This window comes from Colius striatus, chromosome 19, assembly GCF_028858725.1.
Source record: "Colius striatus isolate bColStr4 chromosome 19, bColStr4.1.hap1, whole genome shotgun sequence".
Taxonomy (NCBI): domain Eukaryota; kingdom Metazoa; phylum Chordata; class Aves; order Coliiformes; family Coliidae; genus Colius; species Colius striatus.
The window spans coordinates 5,751,502-5,770,127 of NC_084777.1; the positions used below are offsets into that span (position 1 = coordinate 5,751,502).

Here is an 18,626-nt window from a genome sequence, read left to right on the forward strand (position 1 = left end):
ACTATATGCAGGAGAAAACACTCAAAGACCAAACTGTGAGTCAGAGATGTCCCCTTGGAAAACAACAACCCACAGGGATGCACCTTGGCTGTTTGGAGCTAGCAGGGGCTGGGGCAGCAAAGCCCCCTCTGTCCCTCCTCCAGCGTTTCCCCTTTGGCCCCAGAGGCTGGGAACATCTTGCTGTGATTATTTTGGGGGAGGCTGCAGGGCGGCTGGGCTTGGCCCATGAAGGCACAAGGATGGGAAGGGGGACAGAGTAACCCCAGCCCCATTTATAATCCTCTTCCTCCTCCTTGGTTGGGGCCAGACCTTATTCTTGAACTGTCTGGCTTTTCCAGGGGAGACAGCTTTCCCTCAGCCCATGGCATTAAATAATTAAACGGAGGGAATAATTGTCGGTGAAACCCCCTTGGGTTTGCACTTCCTCAGGCCCTGTGATTGCTGATATTTTTTTGGGTGAAATATGACCTTTTTTATGATCAAAGGGGATCAGAGTTCCAAAGGAAAGTACAAAAAAAAAAGAAGAAGAAAAGAGGGGAAGCATTTCCCCCCCCCCCCCCAAATCCTAACGGTCTGGTAAAGTTTCTTTAGACATGCAAAGATTTACACACCTTTCTGCAGGGTGCCTTAAATTACCCTTCCACTCTTTACACATTTCCATGAGCAGAGCAAGAACAGTAAGTCATTGAGAAATTAACTGGCCTTTCAGTAATATCCCCTGTCGGCCTTTCAGAAGGAGAATGTCTAATGACTTTTTTGAAGTAGAGGTCAGGGTTTGCTTTTTTTAAATAAAACAATCTGTATTAATGCAATTTCCTTTGGAGCTGTAGGATTTGCCTTGGCTTTGGGGGGGGCTGCTTTTTTTCAGCATCATTTTTTTTTGCTTAACTCCACCAGCCACACGAGGCATCTGAAGAGAGAGCCAGTTGTTGGAAACTCGCCCTCTTGGTGTTTCTGAGCTCTCTTGTCCAAGCTCTTCTCTTGCTTTTGGGTTAGAAAAACCCCTTTGTCTTTTAAGTGATTAAAACTGGGCTTTGGAGCTGGCAAGGTGAGCCTTGGTCATGCCCAGGGCAATGTATGGGTGGTTTGGAGATGGAGCCAAGCAGCTTTGGTTTGCCTGACACCCAGTGCCAGGGTTTTGCTGAGCATGGGGGGTGTGCTCAGGAGTCTGGATTTGCTGAGCAGGAGCTGTTGGGCTGGTGAGCCAGAGTGGCAGAGAATTGGCAGGGCTGTGCCAGCCCATGCCAGGCCCCTGGGGGTGAGGGGCCAGCCAGAGCCTGCCAGGTTTGCAGTTTGCAGCCCTTGGGATGAATGTGTTTGTTTGCAAGTTCTTCATCTTCCTCCCTTTAAAAAAGAAGCTGGTTTTGGGTAATCTCCCTTTGTGTCCTCCTAAGGGGCTCCTGGTACTTCTCTCATGCTGTGCTCATGGTGACCTGGATCCAGACACACTCAGCCCTCAGCCCTCCTCCTCACCCCTCGGCAGCAGCATCCTTGGGCTGCTGCTGCTCTCTTCAGTACCCAGGTGCTCATCTTCCTTAATATTCCCAACATCTTGCCCTACAGATGTCACCATGCAGACAAACTGGCCTGACTTGCTCCCATCCCCATGGGTGGAAGGGGTTTTCTTGCCGTGGAGCTGCATCTCTGCCCCACTGCAAGGAGCAAAGGGTGGAGGATGGGAGATGGTGGGGGCTGGGGGTGGGTCCTTTCCCTGGCACTGGGGCTGCTTAAATCAGAGCTGTGCTCAGCCCCGTGTCTTGCCTGAGGCTGAGGACCAGAGTGTCCTCATCCTGCCCCTCACTGAGTGCCAAGGGCTGGGGTCAGGGCAGAGCTGCCCACAGTGTTGCTGGCCACAGGGATCTTGCTGGAGGAGCCCCCCCATGCCCAACCCTTCCACTCCCAGCAGGAATGGCATTTCTCAATCCACTCAGCAGCTCCTTTTTCTCTCTCCATCCCTGCCAGACCCCAAAAGCACAACATGCCCTGGGCCAGCTCCTCTCCTCCTCCTCTCCCCCCCAACCTCTCACAACCCCCCTCCGTTCCCTCCTGACTCCTTGTCTCTGCGGTCGGTGGCATTATAAAACCCTCCAGCCAGGGCCCTCACTGAAGGCTTCTCTCCCAGCTTTCTTATTCCCTGTTTCTGCCTCTTTCTTTTGCTCTTTCTTTCTCTCCTTCTCTTTCTTTCCCTGCCAGGAATCCCAGTCCCAGATGAACCAATACTCCGTGGCTCTGCTATTTCCCTTTTATTCTCCCCCCACCCCCCTTCAGCAGCGAGATGGGAAAAGAGGGAACTAAAAAAAAAGCAGAGAGAAAGAAAGAAAGGGGAAAAAAAAAATCAAAGCTGCACATATTGGATCCAGATGTGCTCACAGCCCTTTCCAGCAATTTAATTAAATTCCCCCAGACAGCCAGGAGGATTTCTTAATGATCAAATTTCCCTGGCTTTCCTCCTAAAATGCCCCTCTTTCTTCAACTGGCTGTTGCTCTGTCTCCCTGATGGATAGCCAACTCACATTCTTCCTAGGCTGCCCTGCCAAGGCCATGGGGAGCAAAGGGGGCAGCTCCCCATGCTGGGATATTTTTCACCCCCAAAAAGTATGGGGACATGGAGTCAGTTCCCCAGAGGCTGTGGCTTGTTGCATGGCCATGGGAGGAGAAGGGGAAGGATGTTCCAGGGAAGGGCTCCTGTGTGCCCAGTTGCCCTGCCAGCCTCATGGTGCTGATGGCAAGGGAAAGCTTTCAGCCCTTGGGTCTCTGGGCTTGACACTTCCCAGGGTTGGTTTTGAACCAGGTTTGGCCCCATACTGCACCCTTAAAGTGTCCTTTCCAGCTGGGAAGGGGGGTATTGAGGTGGGGGCAAAGCCTCTGTAGAGGCACAGCTGAGCTGGCAGAGCCCTTTGGGGCAGCCCAGGGTCCTCTCTCATCCCTGGGGCCAACATGGCCAGAATCAGAGGTGGAAATGCACTGGGGGGGAGGGGGTGTCCTCCTTTGGGGAATGTGGGGGAGGATCCCCCCAAAATGCTCTCTGAGGGAGGGATGGGCCCTGCATGGTCCCACCAGTGCCATGCAGCTGGGAACAGAGGCTGTGTGTGCCTGGTGCTGCCAGCCTGACTGTGGGGTTCTACCAGACCATGGAGGATTTGGGCTTTACTGGGATCATGAAGGCTCCAGGGTTTGCCCAGTGACAACAGAGAAGACTCAGATCCACAGTGAGAGTCTCAGCTGCTCAGCCCACCCAACGTGGGATCCCCCCAGCAAGGCTGTGCCAGTTTGAAGCCATTCATCCAGGCATAAAGCATCCTCCATGAGGGACAGATCCTCACTCCCCATTCCTCCTGCTGCTGCTTTTCCCCTCCAGTCCTTGCCCACTGTGCTTGGAGGGGGTTATTTCACCCCCACTCAGAACAGCACGGGGATGATGATCCCCCCCACCCCAAATCCCATCCACAGGGGCTGCTGGGCTACAAAGGGAGGGGGGCACACTGGCACCCACAGCTCCACAAAGAGTTTGGGACCTCCTGCTCTGCCATGAAGGCAAGTTTGGGGCCATGAGGCTGCAGGTACCAAGATCCACACACACATACACACCCACAACATACCACCTTGGGGGGGGGGTGTATCTGCATTGATATGTGTGTGTGTGTGTTCACTGGGGAAAGGAGGCGTGTCTGTGCACCAGGGGTGTATGTTTGCATTGATGTGTGTGTTCACCAGGGTTTTGTGTGTGTGTGTGTGTGCACCAGTGTGTATGTGTGTTGGAGGTGTATGCACACTGTGTAAGTGCACTGGGGTGCGATTGTGCACTGGGAGTGTGTGTGTGCACTGGGGAGTGTGTATATGTGTGTGTGTGTGTGTTGGAGGTGTGTGCACACGGTGTATGCGAGTGCACCGGGGTGCCGTTGTGCACTGGGAGAGTGTGTGTGTGTGTGTGTGTGTGTACACACTGGAGTGTGTGTGCACCAGTATGTGTGTGTGTGTGTGTGTACACACTGGGGTGTGTGTGCACCAGTGTGTGTGTCTGTTGGAGGTGTGTGCACACTGTGTAAGTGCAGTGGGATGCAGTTGTGCACTGGGAGTGTGTGTGTGTGTGCACTGGGGAGTGTGTATATGTGTGTGTGTGTGTGTGTGTGTGTGAGGTGTGTGCACACGGTGTATGCGAGTGCACCGGGGTGCCGTTGTGCACTGGGAGTGTGTGTGTGTGTGTGTGTTTGCACCGTGTGTGTGTGTGTGTGTGTGTGTGTGCACTGGGGAGTGTGTATATGTGTGTGTGTGTGTGTGAGGTGTGTGCACACGGTGTATGCGAGTGCACCGGGGTGCCGTTGTGCACCGGGGGGGGGTGTGTGTGTGTGTGTGTGTGTTTGCACCGAGTGTGTGTGTGTGTGTGTGTTTTCCCGGGCCGTGCCCCCCCGCGCGCTCCCGACGCGCCGCTCCCGGGCTCCTGCTGCCCCCTGGCGGCCGCGCAGCAGCCTCGGCCCAGCCAGACCCCGCCCCCGGGACAGGCCCCGCCCCCACCGGGCCCCGCCCCGTGAGGCCCCGCCCAGAGAGACCCCGCCCCCTGCTGGGGGCCACGCCCCCCTTAACCCCGCCTCCTCCTCATGAGATCCCGCCCCCCACGCGCCAACTTCCGCTTCCGGCGGCGGGGCCGCGGTGGGTGAGGGCGCGGGGCCGGGGCCGGGGCCGGGGCCGGGGCCGGGGCCGGGGCCGGGGCCGGGGCCGCCGCCGCCGCCGCCGCCGCCGCCGCTTGCCGCTCCCTGGAGCTCGGGCGCTCTGCAGGCACCGCCGGGATCGCCCCGGTGCCGCCTCTCCGGGCTGTCGGGGGTCCCGCGGTGCGGTGCCGGCGCCGCTCGGGCCCGCGCTCCGGGGCTCCGGCCTCGCTGTGCCCCTGCGCAGGGGGCTGCAGGTCGCAGGGACATCGGGGCGCTCGCAGCCCGGCACTGCCCGTCCCTCAGCGCGCCTGGGGCAGGTCTCTGAATGGGAATTGCTTTAACCCGCACCCAGATAACCCCGTTCGGGGCTCTGCGAGCAGGAGATAACCCGAACACGCCTCCGGTGTGCCTGGGAGGAGACCCCGGCGCTGCTCTTCGGTGTCTGTTAGAAGTGCCTAAGGAAGGAGGGAGGGAGGGTTGGATTTGATGAGCTGAGAGGTCTTTTCCAACCGAAACGACTCAGGGTTTCTGTGGAGACTGTGGGGGTGGTTTTCTAAATGCAAAACTGCTAGAAAGCCGTGTTTGTTTTAAAAGGGGGGAAAAGCCCCGGGATCTGCCAGAGCCAGAGTGCTGCGTTGGGGAAGCCACCACTGCCATGCTGGAGGCCCCTGGGTGGTCTGTGTGCAGAGCAGAGCACGATGCCTTTCCTGCACGGCTTCCGCAGGATCATCTTCGAGTATCAGCCCCTGGTAGATGAGCTCTTGGGGCTGCTGGTGATACCAGACACGGGACAGCAGAGCACCCTTGAGAGGTAACCAGATGGGGCTGTGAGCAGAGCTCTGGGTCAAATGCCCAAGAGGTATTTTAGGGGTGGGTGGCTGGAGCTTGGGGACGGGGCTGAGCACAGCACTAGTGGGAACAAACAGACCCTGCTCTTGCTGGTTTTCTTCAGGAAGGTGGGGGTGGAGCAGAGCAAACACAGGGGGGCTGTGTGTGCTTCCTAGAAACAGCCCTTTGGCAGTAAAACATAAACTGGGGTTCATGGACAATAAAACCTAAACCATGACCCGTGGGCAATAAAACCTAAAGTGGTGCCCCTGCTGCTGCTGTGTAACCCCACAGCCAACAGAGACACCGTGGTTACAACACCAGAGAGGAGACCAGAGATTTCCTTTCTTCCCTGGTGATACTTTGAGCCTTGTGCACCCTGAAGTGTGTGCTGTGCAGCTGAGTGACTGCTTGGTTTTGTGTGTCTCAAGCCCTGCCTGTCTGGGCAGTGACAGGAGCCAGCTCTCAGCTGTGAGACGAGTCTTGGAGAGGGAGACCCACTCCCCATTCTATCAGGAAGGTGTGAGCTATGCCCTGCTGAAGGTCACTGAGCTGGGGCTTGTCCCTGCTGCAGAAATCCTCCTGGAATTTGGAGCTGACCTCAGCTTTGAAGGTAAAGCTGGTGGGGAGGGGGAATGGGGTGGTGGGAAGATGCTCTCAGAGACAGTGATAGCTGGGGCTGAAAGAGGGGGTGCTGCCAGCTCAGAGCCCCACTCCTTACCGGGATGGCAGGGATGGGACAGCCATTGTCTGAAGCCAAGGCTGAGGATGGATAGCCAGGGCTTTGGGGGTAGTTTGAAGATTTGAGGGCTCTTTTGTTAGAGATGAAGCCACTGCAAAGGCAGAGCCTGGGGTGTCTGTGGCAGCTTTGGGCATCACTGCATCCTAAGGGCCCATCCCAGCTGCCACTTCTACTCTTGGTGGGTATTGGGGCCATTCTGGGGAGCTCTTAGCTCCCTCTGACTCTGTGTTTTACCTCCTCAGACCCAGTCACCTACTACACCCCTCTGCACATTGCAGTGCTGCGCAACCAGCCGGGGGTGGTGGAGCTCCTGGTGCAGCACGGCGCCGACATCAACCGCAGAGACCGGGTATGGCCAGGCTGAGCCCCAGGGATGGGGGCTGGGGACAGCCCTCCCTGCTCCCCACCTCACTGCACACCCTTCCCCTTGGCAGCTTCCTCTGTCCATAGTTGCTGCAGTGCTGTAGCAGGAGCTCGGGTGGCCTTTGACCAAGCAAACCCGCCCCTGCTGGGGAGGGATGGGTGGGAGGAGGCTGGAGCAGACAAACCTCTGAATTGAGCAATTTTGTTCCCTTTGAAGTTTGAGGGTGGGTTCAAATGTGTTCTTCATAGAATCATTTTGATTGGCAAAGGCCTTTGAGATCACCAAGTCCCAGCCCTCCCCTCACCCTGCCCAGCCCAGCACTAACCCCTGGCCCTCAGCACCTCAGCTTTGGGATCCCTCCAGGGCTGGGCACTCCCCCAGCTCCCTGGGCAGCCTGGCACAGAGGCTGGCAACCCTCTCAGGGAAAAAGCTCTTCCTCAGCTCCAATCTCAACCTCCCCTGGGGCAACTTGAGCCCATTTCCTCTTGTCCCATCATTCATTACTTGGGAGAAGAGACTGAGCTCTACCTTGCCACAACTCCTGTTCCTGTGTTGTTCATGCTGAAGTCCCAGCAGCAGCTCTCTGGAGGCACTCACAAACAATCTTTAATACTTACTAGTGGTTTAGTTTTTCCCTCTTGCTCTTTGCAGATCCATGAGAGCAGTCCCCTGGATCTGGCCAGCGAGGAGCCCGAGCGGTTGCCGTGTCTCCAGCGGCTGCTCCAGCTGGGGGCCGATGTCAATGCAGCGGACAAGAACGGTTCGTGTGCCACATCCAGCTCCCCCAGCCTGGGTGCTCCCTCATGGGTGGGCTGGAGCAGGGCATGGGCTGCAAGTCCTTCCATCTGGCTGCTGGAAGTGCTTTCTGGTCACAGACTGGTTTGGAAGTTGGGTGCAGGCTGCAAAACCTCCTTTATGCTGTCTCTTTTGCTTTGCTGGCAGTGTCAGGGAGCTGAAACCAGCTCCACACAGTCCATGGGAATGGGATGGGCCTCCATAGCCCTGTGGTGCCCACGTGCCTTAAAACTCACTTTGCCATGGCACCTGTGCCCTCTGGGGCTACCAGCAGCCCTGCGTGGGTGGCTTGTGACTCTTTCCCTGCAGCTGTGCTGCACAGGGACAGCAGAAGCCTGCTGAGAAGGGCTGTATCTCCCCGTGGTTTGCCCTCTGCCTGGTGGGGTGGGTTGTTTTCCTTCCTGCCCTTTGTAGTCTCACCCTGTTTCCTTCTGACTGACCAGTTGCTGTGTTTCAGGGAAGACAGCACTGCTGCATGCCCTGGCCAGCAGCGACGGGGTCCAGATCCACAACACCGAGAGCATCCGTCTCCTGTTGGAAGGAGGTGAGGGCAACCTTCTCCCCTCCCTGTGCACTTATCCCCAGGAATGATTCTCCCCTGGCTGATTCTCTGTTCAGCACCAGGCACTGCCTTCCCAGCTCCTTTACGCTCCCACTTGAGCAAGAGTAAAGCCCAGCGGTGCCAGAGTTATTCGCTGTCTGCAACACTGCTCATGTTCTCTGTCCCTTCCCTCCAGGTGCAGATGTCAGGGCCACCACTAAAGATGGTGACACTGTCTTCACCTACATTATCTTCCTGCTGGGAGAGACAGCATGCAGCAGCACCGAGGAGGCTCAGGTCATCAACCGCTTCTGCTTCCGTGTCACACAACTGCTGCTGGCCCACGGGGCCAACCCCAGCGAGTGCCCAGCCCCCGAGTCCCTCACCCACCTCTGCTTCAAGAGCTTCAAACGCCACTTCCCGCTGCTGCGCTTCCTGCTGGAGTCAGGTGCTGCCTACAACTGCTCCCTCCACGGGCCCTCGTGCTGGTCAGGCTTCCACATCGTCTTTGAATGCCTCTGCTCCCACCTCAGCGTCTCTGAAGATGACAGCTTCTCTACAGACCTCATGCAGAAAGGTCAGACTCTGCTGGAGCTCATGATGGCCAGTTCACAAGCCATCCAGCTGCCCAGCAACTTTGAAGTCAACACCAGCAGCTGTAGGTACCACGGGGAGAAGGTCAGGACTCTGTTCTGCTCTCTGAAGCAGCTGGAGCGCTCCCCACAGCCACTCAAACACCTCTGCAGGGTGTTTATCCGGCAGCGCCTTAAACCCTGGCCAGTAGATGTCAAAATCAAGGCTCTGCCTCTTCCAGACAGGCTGAAGTGGTACCTCCTCATTGACCACACTGCTGCTGGGCACGAGGACCTCTGAGCCTTGACTCTTGCCTCTCTGGCTGTCTCCTCCCTGCTCGACCTGTGCCTACAGCCACTAAATCTCTGCTCTGGGTCAGTTGTTTTGCTGCAACAAGAGGTTTTTCTGCTTGTCCGTGTGCCCACAACTTGGTCAGTGCTGCCCATGCTCTGGGCTTGTTTTGGGGGGTGGGATATGCTTTTTTGGGCATGATCATGTGAATGTGTGTGGAAGCCTCGTTGCTCTGGGGCATGTTGTGGGGAGGTGGCAGAGCCCTGTGGCTCCCTGGGGGTGGGGAGAGCCCCTGAGGGTCAGGGAGCTGTGTTCTGGGGCAGAGGGCTGGTTTATGTGGATTTTAAGGTAGTGCTGTCCCCTCTTTTTCCAGCCCTGCTGGGCCTGGGATGGGTGAAGCAGAGCCTTAGGCAAGGGGTGGAGTTGTGAGATGCCTCAGGGTGCTGGGAGGTGTTCCCTGTGCCAGGAGCATGGGCATCCTTGTCCTGGTTTCTTGCTTCTTGTCCCAGTGGGTGGTGGAGGTAGTCTGGCATCTCCTTGGGGATGTGGAGGCCTTCCTCACTCACTTCCAGAGCTTCTGGAAGCAGGAGTGGGGTGGGGGTGAGGGGAAGCAGGGCTGGCAGCGCTGGCTAGCTGCTCAACACCCTCAGTTTGTGCTCGGAGTACCCCATCCTCCCAGCACAGAGCTGCTGAGCTCCAAAATAAACCAACAAACGGGTGTGTTTTGGCTTCGTGGTGTGTTCCCTGTGCAAGGATGAGTGCCTTGTGCCTCCCTCCTTGGTTCCTTGACTACTTCCCTTGCTACCTGCTCCAAGGATTCCTTCCCAGGAACAGGAAATTGCAGCAGCACTTGGGGTTTCCCTTTCCAGCCTGCCCACTCTGGAGCTGCATGTGGGGGCCCTGTGTACCAGCTGTGTCTCCCCCTTTTCCTTCCTCCTGACGTGCCAAGATTGGGCACAGAGCTGAGCCTCCCATGCTTTTGTTGGTTTGGCTTTTTTGTTGGTCATGGGGGACAAACAGGGAAGGAGAATCTGTTCTGAGGAGGTACAAGTTGAGAGCAGGTGGATCTGGGATCCACTGACAAGTTGGCTGCAGAAGGGTTCTGTGCCCCCAGTGCCTTCCTGGCAGCACCTGAGTTCTGCCTTCTCCCACCCTCATGGAACTGGAGCTGGGCATCTTCATGGTATTTGAAAAGAAGTTGGTGTCTGGAATGGGAAATGAGCAATTAAATGAGGCCTTTTATAATAAGGACAAGGGGCTTGTTTCTTATGTGGGAGAGATGGGCTCTGTGGGGATGGGGCATGTCGTGCGAGCCTGGCTGGGGGGATGAGGTGCACTTGGGGTCTGTGTGTGGGCTCACACTATCCTGGGCAAGCAACGGTGTCAGTGTTGGCCAAGTTGTGCTGGGTTAGGTTGGCACAAGCCAGTGACAAAATGCAGTGGCCAAGGAGATGGGTGTTGGGGCTGTAGGGATGCAGCATCAGGGCTGGAGGTGCTGTAACAGGCTGGGGGGTGCAGAGGCAGGCTCAGAGTGGGTTCCTCATCAACACCCAGAGCACACACCAGCTCTGTCCCGGGGTTGCAGGGCTTTGGGTTACCTCCTGGAGGAGGAGGGTAAGGTGGGAGTACCCAGGATTACATCTAGACCTGCTCAGGGGTTGAAAGGAGAGGCCTCCACAAAACCCCAACCTACCACAGGGAAATGGCAGAGATTTTTCCTTGGCCAGCTTGTTGTGAGCAGCAGCAAGTTAAAGAGCTGGAAAGGGTCAAACACCCAAAGAGAACAGGGAGCCCAGCCCCTCACAGAGGTGCAACACCAGGCTGCAGCCTGCTGGTGTCCATGGTGCCTGTCACAGGGCAGACCAGAGCCTCTCACTCTCAGAGCCCTCCAAAGCAGCACCGAGCCAACGCTGCCTCTGACAAAGCCCAGGTGCAGAAGTGCAACAGCAGGAAAATGTATTTGGCAAACACTTCTTGTCACAAACAGCAGCAACTTGGAAGACAAAGCCCCGGAGAGAGGGAGCGCTGAGGCCCTCCCCGCCGTCCCCGCAGCCAAGGCACAGGCCTCGCCCCTCCCAGCCCCCGCAGGAACCACACCGTGCTGGCCCGTGCTCCCAGCTGCCTCTGGAGAGACCTCCTCCCCTTGCCCTCATCTCATGGCGAAGGTGTAGACGTGGTAGATCTCATCAGGGAAGTTCTCCTGCCGTTCCTCAGCCAGGAGGTGCAGCCCGGCCCGGCGGATGATCTTCCGCACCACGTCCAGGTCGCGGCAGACGCTGCTGTCCACATCGTCCATGATCACCCCCTCCTGAGCCATGTTGTCCTTGATGACCACGATGCCGTTGGGCCTCAGGCCAGCGCGGCATCGCCTCAGGAAATCCGAGAGGTGGTTGTCGGTGAGATGGCCTGGAGGGGGAGGGGAGGGGTTGGAGGGCACAGGGTGAGCAGGGCAGGAGGAGAGGAGGGAAGGGGACCGGTTAGTGGTTGGACATGGGGAGCTTAAAGGTCTTTTCTAACTGAAGTCTGTGACTGGGAGGTTGCAGTTGGGATCTCTCCTGATCCAGGCAGCTGAATTCGAGTCATTTGCAGGTAAAAGCTTTAGGCTGGGGGTGTCCAACCTGTGTCCCACAGGCTGTCAGCTCCACCCAACCCCTGTCTCTCCCCTGGCCTCTGAGGGCTTGGGATGTGTTCCTGTAGGACCTCATCTAGCTGGACCTGCTTTGGCAGAGGGGTTGGACTGGATGATCTCTAAAGGTCCCTTCCAAGCTCCACCATTCTGTGACTCTATGAAAATGCCCCATGGTCCAGTTCCCTCTGAGTGTCGCTCCATGGGGCAGGGATGAGTGCAGCAGGTCCCCAACCCAGCCCCCCACCCATGCTGTGATGCTCATCCTTCATGCAGACCCTTCCCCAAAGCTCTCCCCAGCGTGTGTGTGTGTAGGAAGCTGTACAGACTGCTGGGCTGTGACCCTCACCGATGACCCACTGGATCCAGATGACATCGTAGGAGTTTGGCTCAGGGCTGAAGTCCTGGAGGCCGCAGCAGAAGTAGTTACGCACCCGCCTGCCCTCCTCTCCCAGGTAGCTCTTGGCCTTGGTGAGGAAATCCTCTGTCACATCCACCATGTCCACTGTCTTGAAGAGAGGCAGCAGGAGGCGCTTGGTGATGCGGCCGATGCCCGCCCCGCAGTCCAGGGCACGCGTTGTCCCCGTCCGGTTGGGCCCGTCCTGGAACGACAACCGTGAGGGGCTGAATTCCCCCCAGGGGAGACGGGGCTGGGGGCCCCTCTGCAGGGCAAAGCTGTCCCAGCAGGCACTCAACAGAGGATCCCACACAGCAACCCAGGGACAGAAAGGGGACTGGAGCATCTTCCTGATGAGGAAAGGTTGTGGGACCTGGGGCTGTTCAGCCTGGAGAAGGCTGAGGGGGGATCTCGTCAATGCTGATCAGTACCTAAACGGTGGGTGTCAGGAGGATGGGGGGACACTTTTCTGTAGTGCCCAGGGACAGGACAAGGGGTAATGGACAGAAGCTGCAACACAAACAGTTCCACTGGAACAGGAGAAAGTCCTTTGGTGCTGAGGTGAGGGAGCCCTGGCCCAGGCTGCCCAGGGAGGGTGTGGAGGCTCCTTCTCAGGAGGTTTCCAACCCCACCTGGACACGTTCCTGTGCCCCCTGAGCGAGGGGAACCTGCTTTAGCAGGGGGTTGGGCTGGATGAGCTCTGCAGGGCCCTTCCAACCCCACCACTCTATGATTCTATGAACCCAGAGAGGAGAGCCCAGCTCCATGCTGGGAGGAGAACAGGGCTCTGGGAGAAGGACAGACCTACCCGCAGAAACCTCTGCAGGAACTTCCTGGAGCTGTTGATGTCGATGCTGGAGATGTGGCCATAGCCCCCCAACATTCCATCCACTGTGGCAGGCACATCCTTCCAGTACTTTTCTGCCTTGGAGTAAAACTCAAACTCGTTCTCCACCACGTCGCTCGTCATGCTGGCCCAGGGGCTCACTGCTCCTCCGGGACAGGGGAGAAACCACTGCTCAGGTCCAAAAGAGCCGCCAGCACAAAGCCCCCACCTGAACTGGAGAGCTCTGTGAGTACCCCAATTTCTATTTATCATCCCTTCCCTCTCTCTCCAAGGCCAGTTCAAACCTTAAGAACCTTCAGCTGAGAGCAAGAAGGAACCAAGAGCTAAAATCCTGGTGTTTTCTGGCGACCCAACAAAGCCACCACCCCTTGCCAGGCAGGGATGCCTCAGCCACTCCAGGCCTCCCAGGGCCCTGCTCAACAACACAACCAATAATACTGTTCTTTTTAAGGCTGACCCAGCCTTTTCCCCTTTTCTGCTGCTTTTCCCTGCTTTACAGATTACATGTTTATCTGTGGTGACAGCCCCCATCAGTCACCTCTAATTACAGCTGGAGTTGCTCAAAGTTATCCTCAGCACCTACCTGAGGATTGTAAATCTCAGCTGTGACCAAAAGTTAGATATTTGCAATATAATGAAGTCAAGGTATAATCAGCCATACAAGCTATAAATCCCACCCCCCTAGACATCTCATAATTCAAACTGGGTTTGATTAACTGCACTGGGGATCAGAAACTAGATTTAAGGTGGCCAAAGGGTAAATTCAAGGACTTCAAACACCTTTACAAATAAAGATGTAGTGTTTGTGGCTTGAATGTGCTGGCAAATATCCCATTATACACAAAATCTTTTCCCTGGCAGCTGAGGCAGGGGGGATGGCCCTGTGAGATCTTGGACAACCCAGGGATGGAACAATGGGAATACAGTATCTCACCTCACAGGTCACTGGTTGGAATCCAGTTTGGCTCGAGGAGGCGGGGAGCTGGTCTGTGCTGTGACCTAGGGAAAGAAAAGATAGGGGTTTGGGTTTTGGTCCTAAATTATCCCTTTAGTCCTGCAGGGAGATGGAGGTAAGAGGCATCCCAACCTCACAGGTACCCTTCTGGGGTGGCTGGGGGGTGGGAGCTGATGCCCCATAGCTCAGAGGGGGCAAGAGGCTGAGCCACGTTGGGCAGTCAGTGCGTGGAGGGTTTTGCCTCTGCTTCAGGCAGCTCTGCTGTCTGATCTCATGGGTAGTGACCCCGATTCACCCTCCCAGCTGTCACCCCATCCCTGGCCCTGGGTTCGCCCTGGTGATGTTTTTCAGGGTGTCACAAGCCGCTGGCACAGGTCGAGAGCACCCAGCAGGGACCCCTCTACCCACCAGCACGGACCCTGGCATCGGCATCTCCGTGCAGCTCCGAGAGATCCCGGAACGCGGCAGCCCCGCAGCTGCCCTGAGCGCAGGTACCCGCAGCCGCGGCGAGAAGGGCCCAGCAGCCCTCCCGGCTTTCGGGGTGCAGGGCGGGGGAGCGTGTGGCGTGTCAGCCCGGAGCGGGACCCGTTCCCTGACCCCTGCGGCCGTTTGCAGGACGGGGGGAGCGGTGGGGTCCCATCCCCGGGGCCGGGGGGGATCTCCCCAGCCCTGCCCATGGGCTGCGAGGGGGCGGCCCGCGGTTGAGGCCTAACCGAGCCGTTTCCCGGTACCCCCCAGCGGGGCCGGGGCCTTGCCGGGGAGCCCCGCGGGCCGCCGGGCTGCAGTCCCGCCCGCCGGCAGCTGTCCCGGCTCCTTCGCGGCGCTTCTCCCGCCCCTGCGGCTGCGGGGCCCGCCCGGCGCCGCTGCGCCGCGACCCCGGCTCCGCGCTCCCCGGTTACCTCCGGCGCCGGCCGCGCTGTGCCCACGCCCCGCCCCCGCCGTGACGGGCGGCCGCGGCCACCAATCAGACGGCGGCGCGGCGGTGACGTCAGAGCGAGGGCGCCTCAGGGGGCGGGGCGGTGCCCGCGGCTGGCCGCTAGGGGGCGCTAGGGGCGGGCTGGCCGCTGCGGGACGGCCGAGGGGCGGCCCCGGGGCCGAGGGGCGCGGCGGGGCCCGCGTGTCCCGGCCCCGCTGCGGCTGCCCCGGCCCCGCCGCTCACCCCCGCCCCGCCGCCATCCACTGCGGCTTGGGCGAGATGATCTCCCGACGTCCCTTCCAACCCGTCCGTCGCTGTGGGCTGAGGGCGCTTGTGCGGGGCCTGGCTCAGGGAGCAGGGCAGAAGGGCTGAGAGAGCTGGCAGTGCTGGCTGACAGTGAGCTAACCCTGAGCACCAACGCGCCCCCGGGGACAAGAAGCCAATGGCAGCCTGGGGGCATCAAGGAGAGTGTGGGCAGCAGGTTGAGGGAGGTTCTGCTGCCCCTCTGCTCTGCCCTGCTGAGGCCTCATCTGGAGCCTGTGTCCAGCTCTGGGCTCCCCAGCTCCAGAGGGAACTGCTGCAGAGAGGCCAGGGCAGGGACACCAAGATGCTGAGGGCACCGGAGCATCTCCCTTGTGAGGAAAGGCTGCGGGACTGGGGCTGCTCGGCCTGGAGAAGGCTCAGGGTGACCTCAGCAAGTTCTTGTATTACAAGTATTTGAAAGGTGGCTGTGAAGAGGATGGGTGACACTTTTTTTCTGTAGAGCCCAGGGACAGGACAAGGGGTAATGGACAGAAGCTGGAGCACAAACAGTTCCACTGGAGCACAAGGAGAAACTCCTTTGGTGCTGAGGTGAGGGAGCCCTGGCCCAGGCTGCCCAGGGAGGGTGTGGAGGCTCCTTCTCGGGAGGTTTCCAACCCCACCTGGACACGTTCCCGTGCCCCCTGAGCCAGGGGAACCTGCTTGAGCAGGGGTTGGGGCTGGATGAGCTCGGCAGGTCCGTCCCAGCTCTCACCGCTCGGCGGTTCCCATCCCGCCGTGTCCCGCCGCGGCCGCGCGGGGGCGCTGTTGTGCCGCCGTTCCGCCGCGGGACCGTGGCCGCGCGCTCCGCGCAGCGCCGGGGGACGGACGGACCCGCACCCGCCCGCACCGACCCGCGGCTGACCCCAGCAGGACGCCGGCCTCTCCCTCACCTCCCCTCCTACACCAGCGTGCACGAAACCCGCAGGTACAAAACGTACTGGAGGCCACCCCAAGCACTGGGGAGGCTTGAGGTGAAGGGGTAGCGCTGTACGGGCACGGGGGGCTCGGTGACAGCCGGCGGCACCCAGCCAGGACACACCCCAGAACCACAGCATCGCAGAATCTAAGGGTTGGAAAGGCCCTCGAAAGCTCATCCAGTCCAACCCCCCCCTGCAGGAGCAGGGACACCTCGAGTGGGTCACACAGGAACTCGTCAGGTGGGTCTGGAATGTCTCCAGAGAAGGAGACTGCACAACCCAACTGCTCATGTCCTAATTTCCCCAGCAAGAGCCCAAAACAGAGTTTCTCAGCCCATGGCCATCCGTGGCACAACCAGGATGCAGCCTCAGTGACTCTGCAGAAAGTGGAGACCCCAAGTTTGGGCAAGTAGCTGTCGCCCCGGGACAGCTTCTGGGGACACAAGTGCCCCAAGTGCCCGTGAAAGGACCGGAGCGTGCTGGGGGTGGCAGTGACCTCGTGTGGGAGCTGATGGAAACACGCGTTCAGGCAGCCGTGGGGTTGGGGATATGCACTCAGAGCATCTCTAAGCACAGAAAGCACAGCCTGCACCCCGGCTTACTATCTAGATTTTAAAGAAATGAGGCTTTTTGTGACACTGAGCAGAGGGCAGCAGTGCCTGGCAGCTCCCAGGGTGGGGTGCTGCATGGAGAGGTGTAAGGGGGTGAATGTTTCCCAGGCATCTGTGACCAAACCCCAAGAGTTTTCCCCTCACCAAAGCCACCAGTGGCCATTGCAGCTCTCTACTTGTCACCTACGGTTTCAAGCAGGCTGAGGGCATCCACATCCCATCCATGCCACCTGCAGTACCTGTGCCCCCTGCTTCCCCCTAAACAAAACCCCCTATTTTCCTTCTTCTTCTCCCTGTGCTGCACTGGGGCTCTTGCAGATCCTTTCCCTTAAGCCCCAGCCACCCCTTCCACCCTTCACCACCACCAAAGCCCTTCATAGTGGCAGGGAGGGGACTGGATCCTCTGATCCTCCCCTTGGGGTTGAGGCTCTGCTTCATCCCCTCAGGCTACAATAAAACCTGTGGTGGTGGTGGCCTTGAACCAGGTGCCAATCTCATTTGCACACCTTCCCTTCCATTTCATCATACTATGATAGCTGAAAACTAAGCAAGGCAAAAGAAATCTGTTGAGCATCCCTTGGCTCACCACGCTCCTGAGCCTGGCTAGGGATGAGAGTCCCACATTGAGGACACCCTATTGAGTCCCACTCTCTGCCAGAGTCAGGTCCAGCCTTGGGGCCAGTTTGTGCCATGCAGAGCCTTGCAAAGCCTCGTGGCAGCAGCAGCAGCAGCAGCAGCCCCGGCTCCAGCCGCGCCGCAGAGCCGCCCGCTCCCCTCCTCTCCTCAGCTGCCTCCCCGTGGTCGATGCTGCCAGGAAATGTTTTTTCCTCTGACCAGTTTCAATCTTGTCACTCGGTAATTCCTTGTGTGATGAGACAGAAAACACCCCCCCCCAGACCCCCTTCAGCCCACTGGCATCCCCTGCTCCCGCTCGCTCGCTGCCTGCCCAGGCAATCACTGGCACTGCAATCGCTCCTCAGGAATATCTTCTTCTTTCCTTTTCCCCAGGTGCTTAATCACCCTTATTACCCTTTTCTGATTAATTAATTCTAATTAATTTGGCACTATCATTTTTGAGAAGAGGTGACCAGGACAGCACATGTTGTTGCAGGTGATTTGCAAGGCAGGTCCTGCAGTGCCAGCACAGCCCTTCCCTCCGTGGCATTTAACCCGGAGCCTGGTGCCCCGTTGGCTGCTGTTAATGGCAAATAACAGAGCACCAAAGCTCTCTGATGCCCAGGGAATAGCCCCGAGGCACTTTGCTGGGACCCATGTGGGATGCTCCCACCTCCTTTGCTCTGCTGAGGCAGTGGGGTTTGACCCTCACCCAATCAGCCCCTCTGTCTGTTTGCCCAGTGCCTTCAGCCGCCTCTGCTGTGCCATGGCCAAGGCTTGGGAAGTCAGAATAAATCAGGTCAGGGCTTCTCTCTGCTCTGCCAAGAGCTGCCAAGGCACTCAGGGGGTGGCAGAGACACGAGTCCCTTTGCACCAGCCATGCTCCATCACCTCTCATCTTCCAGCACTGGTGCCAGCCCTTCTCCAGTACTGGTGCAGGCTTCACCCCTGTGTCCTGGGCTGAAACCTGACGGGGTTTGGTTCATCTTGCCCTTAAACACAGATGCCCAGGGGACAGAGGCCAATGTCCCTTTGCTGTTTGTCCTGAAAGCAACCCCTGGTCCATACCTCATCCCCAGCAACTGGCACAGAGAGGGGACAGGGGCTGAGAGGCTGTGGCCACATTTGTGCCCAGGAGGGTTGTCAAAGCTTCCCATGTCCCTGTCACCAGCCACTGGTTGCCATCCCTGAGCTGGTTGGACACTTCAGGTGGCTAGTCAGAGTGGCTTGAGGCTGTGACCATCCATCCCACCTCACTCCCTCAGCTGCTGGCACTGGCCAGGAGGCTGAAGCATTGCCATCCTCACTGCTGAAATCCCTCCAGGAGCCCCAAATATCTCCAATGTAGTGTATGTAGAGTGTAATTTATGTGATATACTATAAGCTGTGTGCTCTATACTATATAGTACACATTAGCTCCAGTGTATATATAGAGAGACATATCAGTTCAATGCTCTGGGTGTATAATATTGACTATGATAATTGTGTATGTGTGTGTGTGTGTGTGTGTATACATATGCAGTGTAAATGGACCATTTATGCCTATAGACACCCACATATACAGCAGACCATACACATCATACCTACACAGCCATCTATTCAGACACCAGAGATGGATGGATGCACAGGAGGTAGGCATGTAGCTATACATCCATGCAC

The 18,626-nt window shown here is 58.0% G+C and overlaps 2 protein-coding genes across 9 annotated transcripts; one reads left to right on the forward strand and one right to left on the reverse strand.

The window, feature by feature from the left end:
- Positions 1 to 4,632: 4,632 nt before the first annotated feature.
- On the forward strand, positions 4,633 to 10,034 carry ASB6 (ankyrin repeat and SOCS box containing 6). Its single transcript, XM_062011812.1, has 7 exons — positions 4,633 to 4,651; positions 5,241 to 5,457; positions 5,906 to 6,087; positions 6,459 to 6,565; positions 7,232 to 7,340; positions 7,833 to 7,919; positions 8,113 to 10,034. Exons 2-7 carry the CDS (start codon positions 5,345 to 5,347, stop codon positions 8,787 to 8,789), a joined length of 1,275 nt encoding a protein of 424 aa, XP_061867796.1. The 5' UTR covers positions 4,633 to 4,651; positions 5,241 to 5,344; the 3' UTR covers positions 8,790 to 10,034.
- A 694-nt stretch (positions 10,035 to 10,728) lies between these two features.
- NTMT1 (N-terminal Xaa-Pro-Lys N-methyltransferase 1) lies at positions 10,729 to 14,542 on the reverse strand. 8 transcript variants are annotated; one of them, XM_062011897.1, is made up of 5 exons: positions 14,505 to 14,542; positions 13,585 to 13,649; positions 12,612 to 12,790; positions 11,756 to 12,008; positions 10,729 to 11,186 (listed from the first exon to the last, which is right to left on the reverse strand). In XM_062011897.1, the coding sequence occupies exons 3-5, from the start codon at positions 12,771 to 12,773 to the stop codon at positions 10,930 to 10,932; spliced, it is 672 nt and encodes a 223-aa protein (XP_061867881.1). In that variant the 5' UTR covers positions 12,774 to 12,790; positions 13,585 to 13,649; positions 14,505 to 14,542; the 3' UTR covers positions 10,729 to 10,929. The 8 variants fall into 8 exon arrangements, with proteins under 8 accessions (XP_061867881.1, XP_061867885.1, XP_061867886.1 ...); XM_062011901.1 differs by having other exon boundaries at positions 12,612 to 12,793; XM_062011902.1 differs by having other exon boundaries at positions 12,612 to 12,858.
- Between the last annotated feature and the right edge of the window lie 4,084 nt (positions 14,543 to 18,626).